The following is a 12,260-nucleotide window of genomic DNA, read 5'->3' on the forward strand; positions in this document are numbered from 1 at the left end:
TTTTATTTATTTACATTTGGTGCTGATAATTGAACCCAGAGCCTCACACATGCCAGGCAAGTGCTCTACCACTGAGCCCCAGCCCCAGTCCCTCATAAACATTTCTTAAGGTCAGCTTATATTCTTGCAGTTTATTTTCTTTTTCCTAAAAGAACAGTGGAGAAAAATGTTTTTCTCCTGTAATTAAACATCTTTAGGGATTGAAGTATCACCTTATCTATAATTTATGAAAGCAAGACTCTCAGAAAAATTAATTGACTTGCTCTCTTTCAAATAGTTGGTTAGTAGAAGAAAATGTGAGGACTTAAACCATAGTTTTCTAACTAGGAGGTCTCCACAAATACAGCCTAGCAGTGGGAAATTAATTTCCACACCACCCATAAAGATGATTAGGCTGAAAAAGCAAAATCTTCCAGGAGAGGTTAAAAACCATTTTGCCTGAAATAGAAAAGGCTGAGGCAGAAAAGAATAATATTGGTTCTAGTGGGTGGTCCTAATGGCTGACTGGAGACAAGGACCAGAGAACACTGGTAACTCCTGGGTGGCAGTAACCCAGTAAATGGTCTTTGGAAGCCTAATATTCTGGCAACACAGAGGTTTAAGGATGTCTGCCATTGTTTGAATAACTTCTGAGACCTACAGCTCTGTCATGTTAAACTTGTAATGGTGCAGCTCATGAGCATAATGTATGTATAAAGTTAAGGTTTTAAGAGTGCGAAGCAGAACTCCAAGTGGTTGGTGGTTCAGGGGTTTGGATTTCCACCAGTGTCTTTTAACCTAAAAATCAGTTATTAAATTCCATTGGCATGTTTCAGAACTTTACAGATGATAAAATGGAAAGTTTTCTAATCACCATTCCTGGTGGAATTAGCATTTTCTTTTTCTAGGTTTTAAGGAAAAGATTATTTCAGTAGTATAGTATCTTCTTCACCTTTCAGAGGGCAGATTATTATTAATTTGGATGATGAAAGACTATAGTGAAATGAAGAAACATATTTTAGTAACCTTGCCTAAATCACAGGTGTGCAATAAAATGATGTGCAAAAGATACAACATACTGCATATAATATCTTACCCTGTGGATATTTTTAAAAGGAATATATTTGTTTGAATATGCATAGTTGTACTGTAGTCGGATACATAAGACAGTGATACTGTAGCCAGGCATGGTGCACACACATAATCCTGCTTCAGGAGGATTATAAGTTCAAAACCATTTAGAAGGTCCTAAACAACTTAGCAAGACCCTGTCTGAAAATCAAAAAAATGCTGAGGATGTGACTCAGTGGTTAAGCCCCCCTGCATTTAATCCCTGGTATAGAAAGAAAGAGACAGACAAACTTGTACACTGTGGAGGGTGGAACCAGGTATCTGAGGGCAAAAGTGTGAGGGTTATCACTTTTCATTATATATTCTTTGTACTTTATAAATTTTATATCATGTGCATCTATTGGCTGTTTACAGAAAAAAAAAAAACATTTGTTCTTAGTATTAACACATAATAATGAAAAACAGAAGATTCTTAAATATTCTGTCTATAAACTGGCATATAGGCTATTTTTTTTAATGTGAAACCATTCTGTTTTGTTGATGTTGTTGTTGTCCTGAACCAGGTATTGAACTCAGAGGCACTCAACCACTGAGCCACATCCCTAGCTCTTTTGCATTTTATTTAGAGATAGGATGTCACTGAGTTGCTTAGGGCCTTACTGAGTTGCTAAGGCTGGGTTTCAACATGTTGTCCTCCTGCCTCGGCCTCTCGAGCTGCTGGGATTACAGGTGTGTGCCACTGTGCCCAGCCTGTGTATATTTTTAAAAGGAATATATGTGAAATTTTATACAGAGTCCCATTTTATTAAATAGATAAAAGGGTCATAACTCTGGATGAAGCAGAGGTAAGGGTTATTCTGATCTTCCTTTGGGGTTCCTGGAGTTTTTTAAGGAACCCTGTAGGTGGCAGAGGTAACTTGAGGGCCTTTGATGTGGTAGAATAAACATAAGGTTTGTAATGGGTTGCTAACTTTACTATTTTGCCATGTGACTGACATTGGGAAAGTTGCTATTCCTTCAGCCTCATTTATGAAACCTACCTCAACAATTGTTGCTAGCTCAGTACCTGGTGCTTAGAATGGAGGCTTAGTGAAAGGTAGTGTCTTCACCCACCTTTCTATCCTTATGTCTGCAAACATATCTTCAGTAGCAGTAAAAGTAGGCATATCCTAACTTCAGACTATGAGACTCAAAGATATCATTTTGCCAAGCTGTTTTGATACTCATGGTTGTTTTGGTTTGGTTTGGTTGGTCAGTGAGTTTGTTTTTTGAAACAACCAAAAATTTTAATTTTTTCTTGGTTCTTTGGGGGACTGAGTTAGCTGTTACTCCAGGGTTGAGCAGTGACTAGGAAAAGATACCTTCTGGAAACATACAGTTCGGGTTTTGTTTGTTTGTTTTATGGTACTAGGGATCAAACCCAAGGCCTTATGCATGCAAGGCAAGCACTCTACCAACTGAGCTATATCCCCAGCACCATAGTTGGGGTTTTAAAAAAAATTTTGTTCTAATTAGTAGAATACATTTGACACATCATACGTAAATGGAGTATAACTTCTCATTGTACATGATGGAGAATCACACCAGTCGTGTAATCATATATGCACATGGGGTGATAATGTCCAATTCATTCTACTGTCCTTACTATCCCCATACCCCCTCCCTTCACTCTCTCCTTCCTAATCCAAAGTAACTATTTTTTCCTAGCCACTACCCCACACCCTATAGTTCTTGATCTGGGTGTTAGTTATGTGGGCCATGTTCACTTTTCAAATTCATTGTTATATACTTAATTTGTCATTTTCTGTACTTTATTAAAGACAATTTAAAAGGAAAAATAACCTTAGACATTACTATTCTTTAGTGTTCCCCATTGGTGTCTATATATAGAAGTAGCCCAGTGCCTTTTCTTTTTTTGGTTTTTGTGAAGGAAGAAAAAGGTTAATAGTACTGTGACAAACCTAGTGCTTTAATCATAGATGAATTAGATGCCTCACTTGTCTGTTTGATGGCAGCTTGTATACTGTTTCGAGAGACTACCTTCAGCTTGATTGAACTCTTGACCTAAAATGTTATGTTGCACTGTTGGCAGTTGATTAGCTCCAAGGTGACAAGGTGCTGAAAGAGATTTTTTTTTATCATTACCTAGAAAATGCTTTCATTGGGTTAAATTATAAAGTGTTAGCAAATAAATGGTTGTTTTTAATGTCAGAGAATGGGTAAATAATTATGTTCTATAAGGAGTTTTAATACAACTCAGCAAATCATTGGATAATTTTATTTGCAGACTATTTGGAAATAGAAAAACGTAAAACACTTTATGTGGGTTTTGTATTTGTGTTTTGCATGTTTTCGAAGCCTTCGATTCTGTGTGGTCCAAGAAAAAAATTTTTCAGCCTTTATTTACTTTAAATTCCCAAGACTTTGCTTTTCAAATCATTTAACTCTACACATACTCACTCTTATGTAAGAAAAACATCAACATTAGAACATATCTATACTGGGCTTTCTTGGGACATGTGTTGGGAAAATGCAAATGAGCGTGAACTGGGAATAAGAAAGACTGAGAATGAGAGGTGGAAGAAGATAATTGAGGTAGGAAGAAGGAAGAGGTGTGTTCTTCTAGTTTCGATTTGCTTTTATCATAGAAAGGATAAATGTTTTCTTTTACAACTTAGTTTATAAAAATTACTCTATCTGCAGGATGTGCTTGTTGTTCTAAGCATTTAGAATGTTATTTTAAAAGTTCACATAGGTAAATTGGGAAGTGATGAGCAATTTTAACAGTGACAGCACAGGTGCATACTGTGTGCTAGGTGCTATACATTTTAATTTTTGCTGTACACTTGATTCTTTTTATTTTTACCCCTCCATACTGGGATTTGAACTTATTGGTGCTTTATGACTGAGCTACATCCCTATCCCTATTTGGTATTTTTTGTTGTTGTTTATATTTTTTTAGTTATACATGGACACAATATCTTTATTTTTTTATTTATTTTTTTGATGTGCTGAGGATTGAATGTAGTGCCTCACAAGCACTGTGCCACTGAGCCCCAACCCCCAGCTACCTATTTTCTTTTTCTTTTTCTTTTATTTTTTTAAAGAGAGAGAGAGAGAATTTTTTACCATTTATTTTTCAGTTTTCGGTGGACACAACATCTTTATTTTATTTTTATGTGGTGCTGAGGATCGAACCCAGCACCCCACGCATGCCAGGCGAGCATGTTACCACTTGAGCCACATCCCCAGCCCCTTTCTTTTTATTTTAAGAAAGGGTCTCACTAAGTTGCTGAGTCTGGCCTTGAACTTGTGAACCTCTTGTCTGGGCCTCCTGAGCTGCTGGGATTACAGGTGTGGTCCATTGCACCTGAGTGAATCTCTGTTTTTGAAGAACTGAGGCTAAGAAATGTGAGAATAGAAATGAAGAGAGGATAAGAAATATGCCTAAGGTCACGTTTTTATAAAAAATATGATAATGTAAATATATATATATATATATATATATATATATATATATATATATGGCTATTTCTGTGTAGCCATGACCAGTAGAGAAACCTCTAACTGCTGGGGACTATTCCTTGTCGCTCGTTTGGAGTCATCCAATTATTATTAATATAATTTGAAAATTACTCTTACCCAAGACAAAAGCTGAACTGTTCTTTTCCCAAAGTATTATTGGTAGGTTAGTAGTGATTTATAAATACGTAATTAGGATTGATTTTTCTCGGTGTTTCTTCATTGCTCAGCCCCTTTCTAACCTTCATTGACTGAAACCAGATGCTTATATCACCGTCTCTGATTCTGCAGAATTGATCTGTCCTTATACATAGCATTGATTCTGTATGGAACATAATTGGTTTTTTTGAGACATATGCATCCATAGCTCTTTTAGTCCGGGATTGTGCTCCATAACTTTAAGTATTTAATTGAAAAGAATGTGCTAATATTTAGTCATTGTGTGTCTGCTAACAAAAAATAGTTAAAATCTGCTAGAGGAATACATCAAATTTTAAGGAAAATCAAAGATGTGAGTGTTGGATTTTGTTCGAAAGTAAATAAGGAGGCTGTCATTTTTGTTTAAATAACAAAACCCTCTTAAAAGATGACACAGCTGGAGCTTCTGACAAAACTTGATCTCAGAGCTGGGGGTATAGCTCAGTGGTAGATGCATGCTCAGCATACACAAGGCTCTGGGTTCAGTTCCCAGTGCCTAAAAATGAAAGCAACAAACTTGATCTTACACAAATGTGATTTGTTGAGATCTTGTTTTGAAGGTCAAAGATGTTTCTTCTCTAATAAAATAACTGTTTTAGATCTTAAGAATTTGATTTCTGGTAGTTTTCAAAAATGACACAGACAATGGAGAATTAGTTGGTATACAGTTCCATTTAGGTAAAGATATTATACAGGTAGTTGCAGATAGCCTCTGCTGCTGGATTAGTTTATAACAGTTGTCTGAGAAAAAAATTATCTGGGTGAAACATGATGGTGGCTTTGACTAGGGTGAGAATGTTAAAGAGAGTCAGAAGTGGTTAGGTTATGGATATTTTTAAAGGTAGAGCCATCACAATACACTTTTGGGGCCTACCATAGTGACACATGCTGAGGCTGAGGCAGGAAGATCACAAATTAAAGGCCAACTTCAGTAGGTTAGTGAGAATCTCTCAAAAAAAATTTATAAAATGACTGAGGATATATGTAGCTCTGTAGTAGAATGCCCCTGGTTTCAGTCCCCAGTATTTAGAAAACAAACAAAAAAGAATTCACTCTTGGGTATGAAAGAAAGACATGTTAGGAGTTTAACAGTAAAATGGTGTTGCCATTATCTACCATAGGAAAACTTGTGTTGGAGGGACCAACTTCTGTATACAAATAGATATTTGTACTTGGCCAGCATTTGGAAGCACTCAAGAAAGCTTGTAGAAAAACTCCCATTAGAATTTGTGAAAGAGACTGAAATAAACTGTTGCATGTAGATAAAAGGAGCACTATGTTATATATTACAGAGTGTGTCATGCATAGTGACATTTATAAATGTTCTCTATTAGGCAGTTTGCCATAGATGGTTTAAATAGGGTGTTCATTCATTCTGCAGTGAACCTTAAAATCCTCAGTGTTTATAATTGTCAAGCCTCTTGATTGTTAAATATTTTATAAAGATACTTCTGGGTATTATAAGCATACCAGATTTTCATTTTTACTTATGAGACAAATTTTATTCATAGTAATTCTGAATTTTATTTCTTAAGGTAGAGATCTCTAAAATTTACTTCAGAGATGGGATTGTTATATTTTACAGTTGTATAATCAATAGACCATTTACTTTACTGTGACTCCATTTCTTTATCTGTGAAATGAGGGAAAATAATAGCACATATATCTTACCATTGACAGGAGGGATTAAATTAGTTCTTTCATGGAGAATACTCAACAGGGCCTCGCATATATAGTTAGTGCTCAATAAATGTCAACTATTGCTAAAAGGAAAAGTTTGTTTCTAAGGTTATTGGCTATGCTGATATGTTAGTTAAACCCTCTAGTTCCTGAACTGAAACAGATTCTTTATTCTTTTATTCATAGTACATATTTATGATAATGCTCTTTGGAAAATAAAATGGTCTTTACTCTTGACTTTTAAAGAAATTTAGCAAAATATGTTGTATGTAATTTTAATTGTTCTTTTGCCAGATACTGATTGAAAAGTTTTTTGGGAAATTATCTTATATGTAACTGGCTTATATTTTATATGTCATATTTTATATATCTGGCATTTTGATTTTAAACCACTTTCTAACCCCAAATTACAATTTTGTCATTTCAGGCAAGAAGACAACAAGACCCTAGTCCTGGTTCCAATTTAGGTGGTGGTGATGATCTCAAACTTCGTTAATAGTAGCACAGCAAATGTGCTGCCCATCTTTACAAACACATTGCTTCTAGTTGGCAGAAATAATTCATTATAAGACCAGAAACTGTGATAACTGGAGGTACTACGGTCTATTTCTCAAACCTAAGGCAGTAAAAGACATCACAAACTGCCATGGTTTTGCACTATGATTATAATACCTACATTTCTAATTTTTAAAGCATGTAGCCAGTAATAATTTCAAATTTTTTTCTATGCAAGCTTACCTTGTTGGCATTATTTTAATTCAGTTGAAACTATCAATTTGTAAAGCTCTTTTTTCCTCCATTCTAATTTAAAGTTCATGTCATTTTAAAACAAATTTAAGTTTTTAATCCAGAGGGCTTTCTTTAATCAGTTGCTTTTTTTTTTATATACTTTTAGATGTGTTGGTTACAGTTTCTTTTTAAATAGGCAGTCTTGGTTTGTTTGTTGTTTTTTTTTTTCCTGCATTTCCTTTTGTTTTTATTGTCTATTGCATTTAAAAATTGTTGATACGTTTGCATTATTTACAAGCTAAAAACCTAGTAGCATAGAACTGTCTGCCACAGCCTTCTACCACAAAGTTTACAGTTGTTAAAGTTGCAGTATCCTTTTAAATGCTAATAATGAGCACCCTTTCTTTCCTTTTTAAACATAAAAAATTTAAATTTTTATTAACTCTGTAATCTGCCCCAGGTGTGTTTTAGATTCTGCTTTGTAATCATGAGTTTGGGTGGAGATATTCTCCATAGATGATAACATTCTACTGAAATGCCTAAAGAAGTCACAGGCTGGCTTCTGTTTTATTCAGGGATTTTTTTTTTAAATCAATCAAAAGGGATACTGGAGCTTCTTTATGTATGTAACAACATATTAAACTGGAGACAGTGATGAATCAGCTACAAAGGTAATATTGTATTAAAATCATGTTTAAGATAGCTGCTTTTATGTGTTTTATAGTGCATGCTTTTATAAAAACAATACTGGGTAATGAAAGATTAGTCTTAGAAAATGTTCATCTGTGCAGAGGATACATTTTCTTTATTCTGGGGGAAAACATTCACAATTATATATGGTATTTTGCAAAAGGACTATTATTAGCACCTTTTGAGATGAATAGTTAAGAATATTTTTTAAATAGGCTTACTGTCAAATTGGGTGCAACTTTTTTTTTTTAATACAAGACTGGAAGAAAGTGCTGAGTCATTTGGCACAAACTTACAAATACTTTTCATGGTCATGTTCATTAAATGTTAATACATTTCTGAATTTTTGCAAAAATGTATTTTATCATAACAAAATGGCATTATTTTGAAGAGTAGAAAAACTGACACACAATTCAGAAAATGAAATCTGAATAAGGTCATTGCATTTAAAAAGCATATAAATATACTTGATTGATGAAGGAGGTGTGATTTTCAATGTATATAGGTCTTTTAATTCATAAACAGATATCCTGTATCAGAATAAAAAATATTTGTTATATATTTGAAGTCATGCATGGTAAGGAGTGTGTTTAAATTGTTATAAACAATAATACATCATAAAAAACCATGCTGATCTTGTGTAACTAAGTACTATGAATGAATTTGGTTGGTATTTGGTGTTGTGCAGCTCACATGTTTACACACTCAGTGCCCTAATTTCCCCTGAGGGAATCGCCTTTTAAGTGATCCTTACAGTGGTGTTTTAAGGTTACTTTATCACAGAGCTCCTTGGTTTTTGACTTCTGCACTTAATATTTTTTTAATAACATGATGATGGTACATTTTTCTCTATTGCTTCCAGCTAAGGGCTTTTAGTCCACCAGTATAAGATCAAATGTTAATAAGTAGATGTTCCTGTTGCCATTCTTCTGTAAATACTGGATTTCCCTGTGTCGTTTAGTACTGTGTTGCTTCTGTCTGTCTTAATGCTGGCATTAAGATTATAAGCCCTTTTTCTCCAGTAGTTCAGGCCTTGAAAACTACTTTTTTTAAGTTATTGATGCAATTTGATATGTTTTCATAATCCATATTTAAGCAAAATTACATCATTGTATCAGCTTTTCTAAATTCATCTCCATCAAAACTTGCCTTAAGCTACCAGATTGCTTATGCCACCATTAGCCATTCTGTGTGTTACATGTTTTACTTTCACAATAAACTTATGTGTAGTGAAAAATAGGTCTTGGCTCTTTATTGACATAATCTGATCATTTCTATCCCAGAGTTAGTTATGACATGAAAATTGATTCTATTGTTTGATCCTGCTTTTTGACTTATTAATTAAAAAAAAGCAACAGTGACATCTAGTGGTCATTTCTTCTAATTCCAAAGAATATTTCCCCACCAACTCCCTTTTTCCCCTCTGTGCCAGAAATAACAGCTTTTAAATTGTAGAGGTAAGGCTGGGTGTGGTGGCACACACCTGTAAACCCAGCACCTTGGGAGACTGAGGCAGGAGGATCTCAAGTACAAGACCAGCCTGGGCAACCAACCATACTGTCTCAAAATAAATAAAAAGTGCTGGGATGTAGCTCAACACTAGAGCACTCCTGGGTTCATTCTTCAATATTGCAAAACATAAAATAAAAATAAATGAAGTGATTTCAAATGAAATGTATATCATGGTTTTGCCCTTCCTATGAGGTATAACTATAAAGCAGTGACCCTTGAGGGGAATATTAAAAATAATACACACAGGGGCTGGGGTTGTGGCTCAAGCAGTAGCGGGCTCGCCTGGCATGTGTGCAGCCTGGGTTCGATCCTCAGCACCACATACAAAAACAAAAGATGTTGTGTCCGCCAATAACTAAAAAATAAATATTAAAATAATAGTAATAATACACACAGATTAGTACTATCTTGCTAGTTTTAGGAATGTACGCTAATTTTTATTGTGTTGGCATTATATCATACATTCTTAGGACTTGTATTTTCTTAAACTATAAAAATAAGCCTTTTGCTTTAGAAATGTGACTTCCACTTGATCAATAATAAACACATTTACTTATTTATCAGATTTACTGCAAATAACCAAAGTACCTTTAAATGCTGAATCAAAACATTAAGGAAATTCCAACAAATAGGATTCATATTCTGAGGCTTAATTAAAAAACTGAGTAGTAACACCATGATTTTAGTTAGTATATCACTTGTAGAAACAGATATTAGGATATGCTTATTTTGGGTTGCTTTGTGACAAATACCTTACTTAATTTATGCTTCATTTGGCAATGGGGAGCTTTTCAAACTATAAGCTTTAATCCATTGCTGCATGTGAATATGAATAACACATTACCCCAAAATTTGGCAGATGAAAGCAAATATTGATTATCTCAGTTTTGCAGGTCAGCGATCTAGAAGTAGCTAAGTTCAGTAATTCTGGTTTTGGGTCTCAGGTTAGAGTTAACCCAGGCCACAGTCATCTGAATACTTAACTAGTTAAAAAATCCTCTTCCATCCCTACTGATGTGGTAATTGATTGCCCTCAGTTTCTGGCAGTCTGTTAGACAAATAATTTGGTTCCTTACTAAGAGTTAAGACAGAAACCTTCAATTCCTTGCCATGTGAGTCTCTCCATGGCGCAGCTCATATATGGCAATAGACTTCCCCTAGGGCAAATGAACCAAGACATCATTTGTCCAATATGAAAAACACAGTCTTCTAAATAACTTAATCTTAGACTTCCCTAGGTTCTCATTAAAATTGAGTCACTATATCTGGCCCACACTCAAAGGGGAGGAGCATTAAGCATCTCCTGAAGGGAGAGATGTCAAAGAATTTGTGGACATGTTTTTTAAACCACCATAGCCATATTACCATACACATATATATACACACACACACACAAGTATTTACAAGTATTTAATCTTCAAAACATTTTTTAAATGTAATGTTATAATCTTTTAGAGGTAGATTTCAGAGAATGATTTCCCTTAGATACCATCAGCTCCTATTCTTGCATCACCACCATCATTCATGGCATTTCAAAAATGTTCCAAAGTTCAAATGTTGGATGGGATCAATGATGGGAATTGCAGCTTTGTATGTTTACATATAGGATACTTCAAAACAAGTGACTCAGTTATTATTGTCCTTAGCAATCCCAGTGGTTCAGGATACTGAGGCAGGAGAATGGCGAGTTCAAAGTCAGCTTCAGCAACTTAGTGAGGTCCTGTCTCAAAATATAAAATGGCCTGGGGATGTGGCTCAGTGGTTAAGTACGCCAGGGTTCAATTCCCAGTTAAAAAATATATATATGCGCCTTATTCGGGTTTCAGAAAGTTTAGGGAAATATGAGTAATATAAAGAGGAAAAATTTTGATTATAGGAGATAATATATATCCACACTTCTGGTATGGTACTGTGGCTATTGAGCACATGAAATATATCTAATACAATTGAAGAACTGAATTTATTGTTTGTTAAACTTTAATGTAAAAATTGAGGTGGTGGGCTGGGGTTCTTGGCTCAGTGGTAGAGCACTTGCCTATCACATGCAAGGCACTGGGTTTGATCCTTAGTACCACATAAAAATAAATAAATAAAAGTATTGTGTCCAATTATAACTAAAAATATATTAAAAAATAATAAAGATGTCCATCTATAATTAATAAGAAAGTATTTTTCTGTTAAAACTTATTGTTTTAGGGAAACTACATTTCACTTCAACCTTTGCAAATTTAGTGCCCAAGTTGTGATGTACTGTTAGTATAAAATATCAGATATCAAAGACTTAGTATATAGAAGAGAAAATAATCTCACTAGTTTTTTCACTAGTTTTTAATTTTGACTACATATTAAAATTATTTTTAATGTACTGGGTAATATTGGTATTTGATACATTGAGTTAAATACATTATTTAAATTTTTTTCATTTTAATGTGACTACTAGATAATCCTAAAGAAAATCTTATAAGTGGGTAAGTACATGGATCATTAAAATGGAAGGAAAAATTTATAATGGAAAATGTTGAGGCTCAATTGTTGTTAAAAAAAAATTAAAACAAAATATGAATTTTTATCTCCTAGGATCATTTAAGGGAATTAATACATATCCATTGCCCAAAATAAACACGATTGATGCTCCTCAGAGAAGCTACAGTCTGGCCCCAAAATTGATCCAAAGCAGTAGGAACCTTTTAAGTTATATTGGAAGTGTCGCCTGTTAGAGTATATCTATGATGGTCTGGGTGGGGGTGGGTGGGGAGGGAATGCTTTCCTGAGGAAATATGTGAGATCTGAAGGGTGGCAGACACAACAGCTGGGAAAGTTGACACAAGAATTATAGGAAACCAGCCAGTTTGAGAAACAGCATCAGAATATGATCACAA

General features: G+C 34.5%; 1 protein-coding gene across 2 annotated transcripts in view; it reads left to right on the forward strand.

The window, feature by feature from the left end:
- Positions 1–9,108, forward strand: part of Cbfb (core-binding factor subunit beta) — a 51,445-nt gene extending 42,337 nt beyond the window's left edge. For both annotated transcript variants that reach the window (XM_027953961.2, XM_027953959.2), the window contains exon 6: positions 6,878–9,108. In XM_027953961.2, the coding sequence (XP_027809762.1) occupies positions 6,878–6,900 (23 nt within the window). In that variant the 3' untranslated portion in view covers positions 6,901–9,108. The remainder of the gene's footprint in view (positions 1–6,877) is intronic.
- Positions 9,109–12,260: the final 3,152 nt, after the last annotated feature.

This window comes from Marmota flaviventris, chromosome 18 (assembly GCF_047511675.1).
Source record: "Marmota flaviventris isolate mMarFla1 chromosome 18, mMarFla1.hap1, whole genome shotgun sequence".
NCBI lineage: Eukaryota > Metazoa > Chordata > Mammalia > Rodentia > Sciuridae > Marmota > Marmota flaviventris.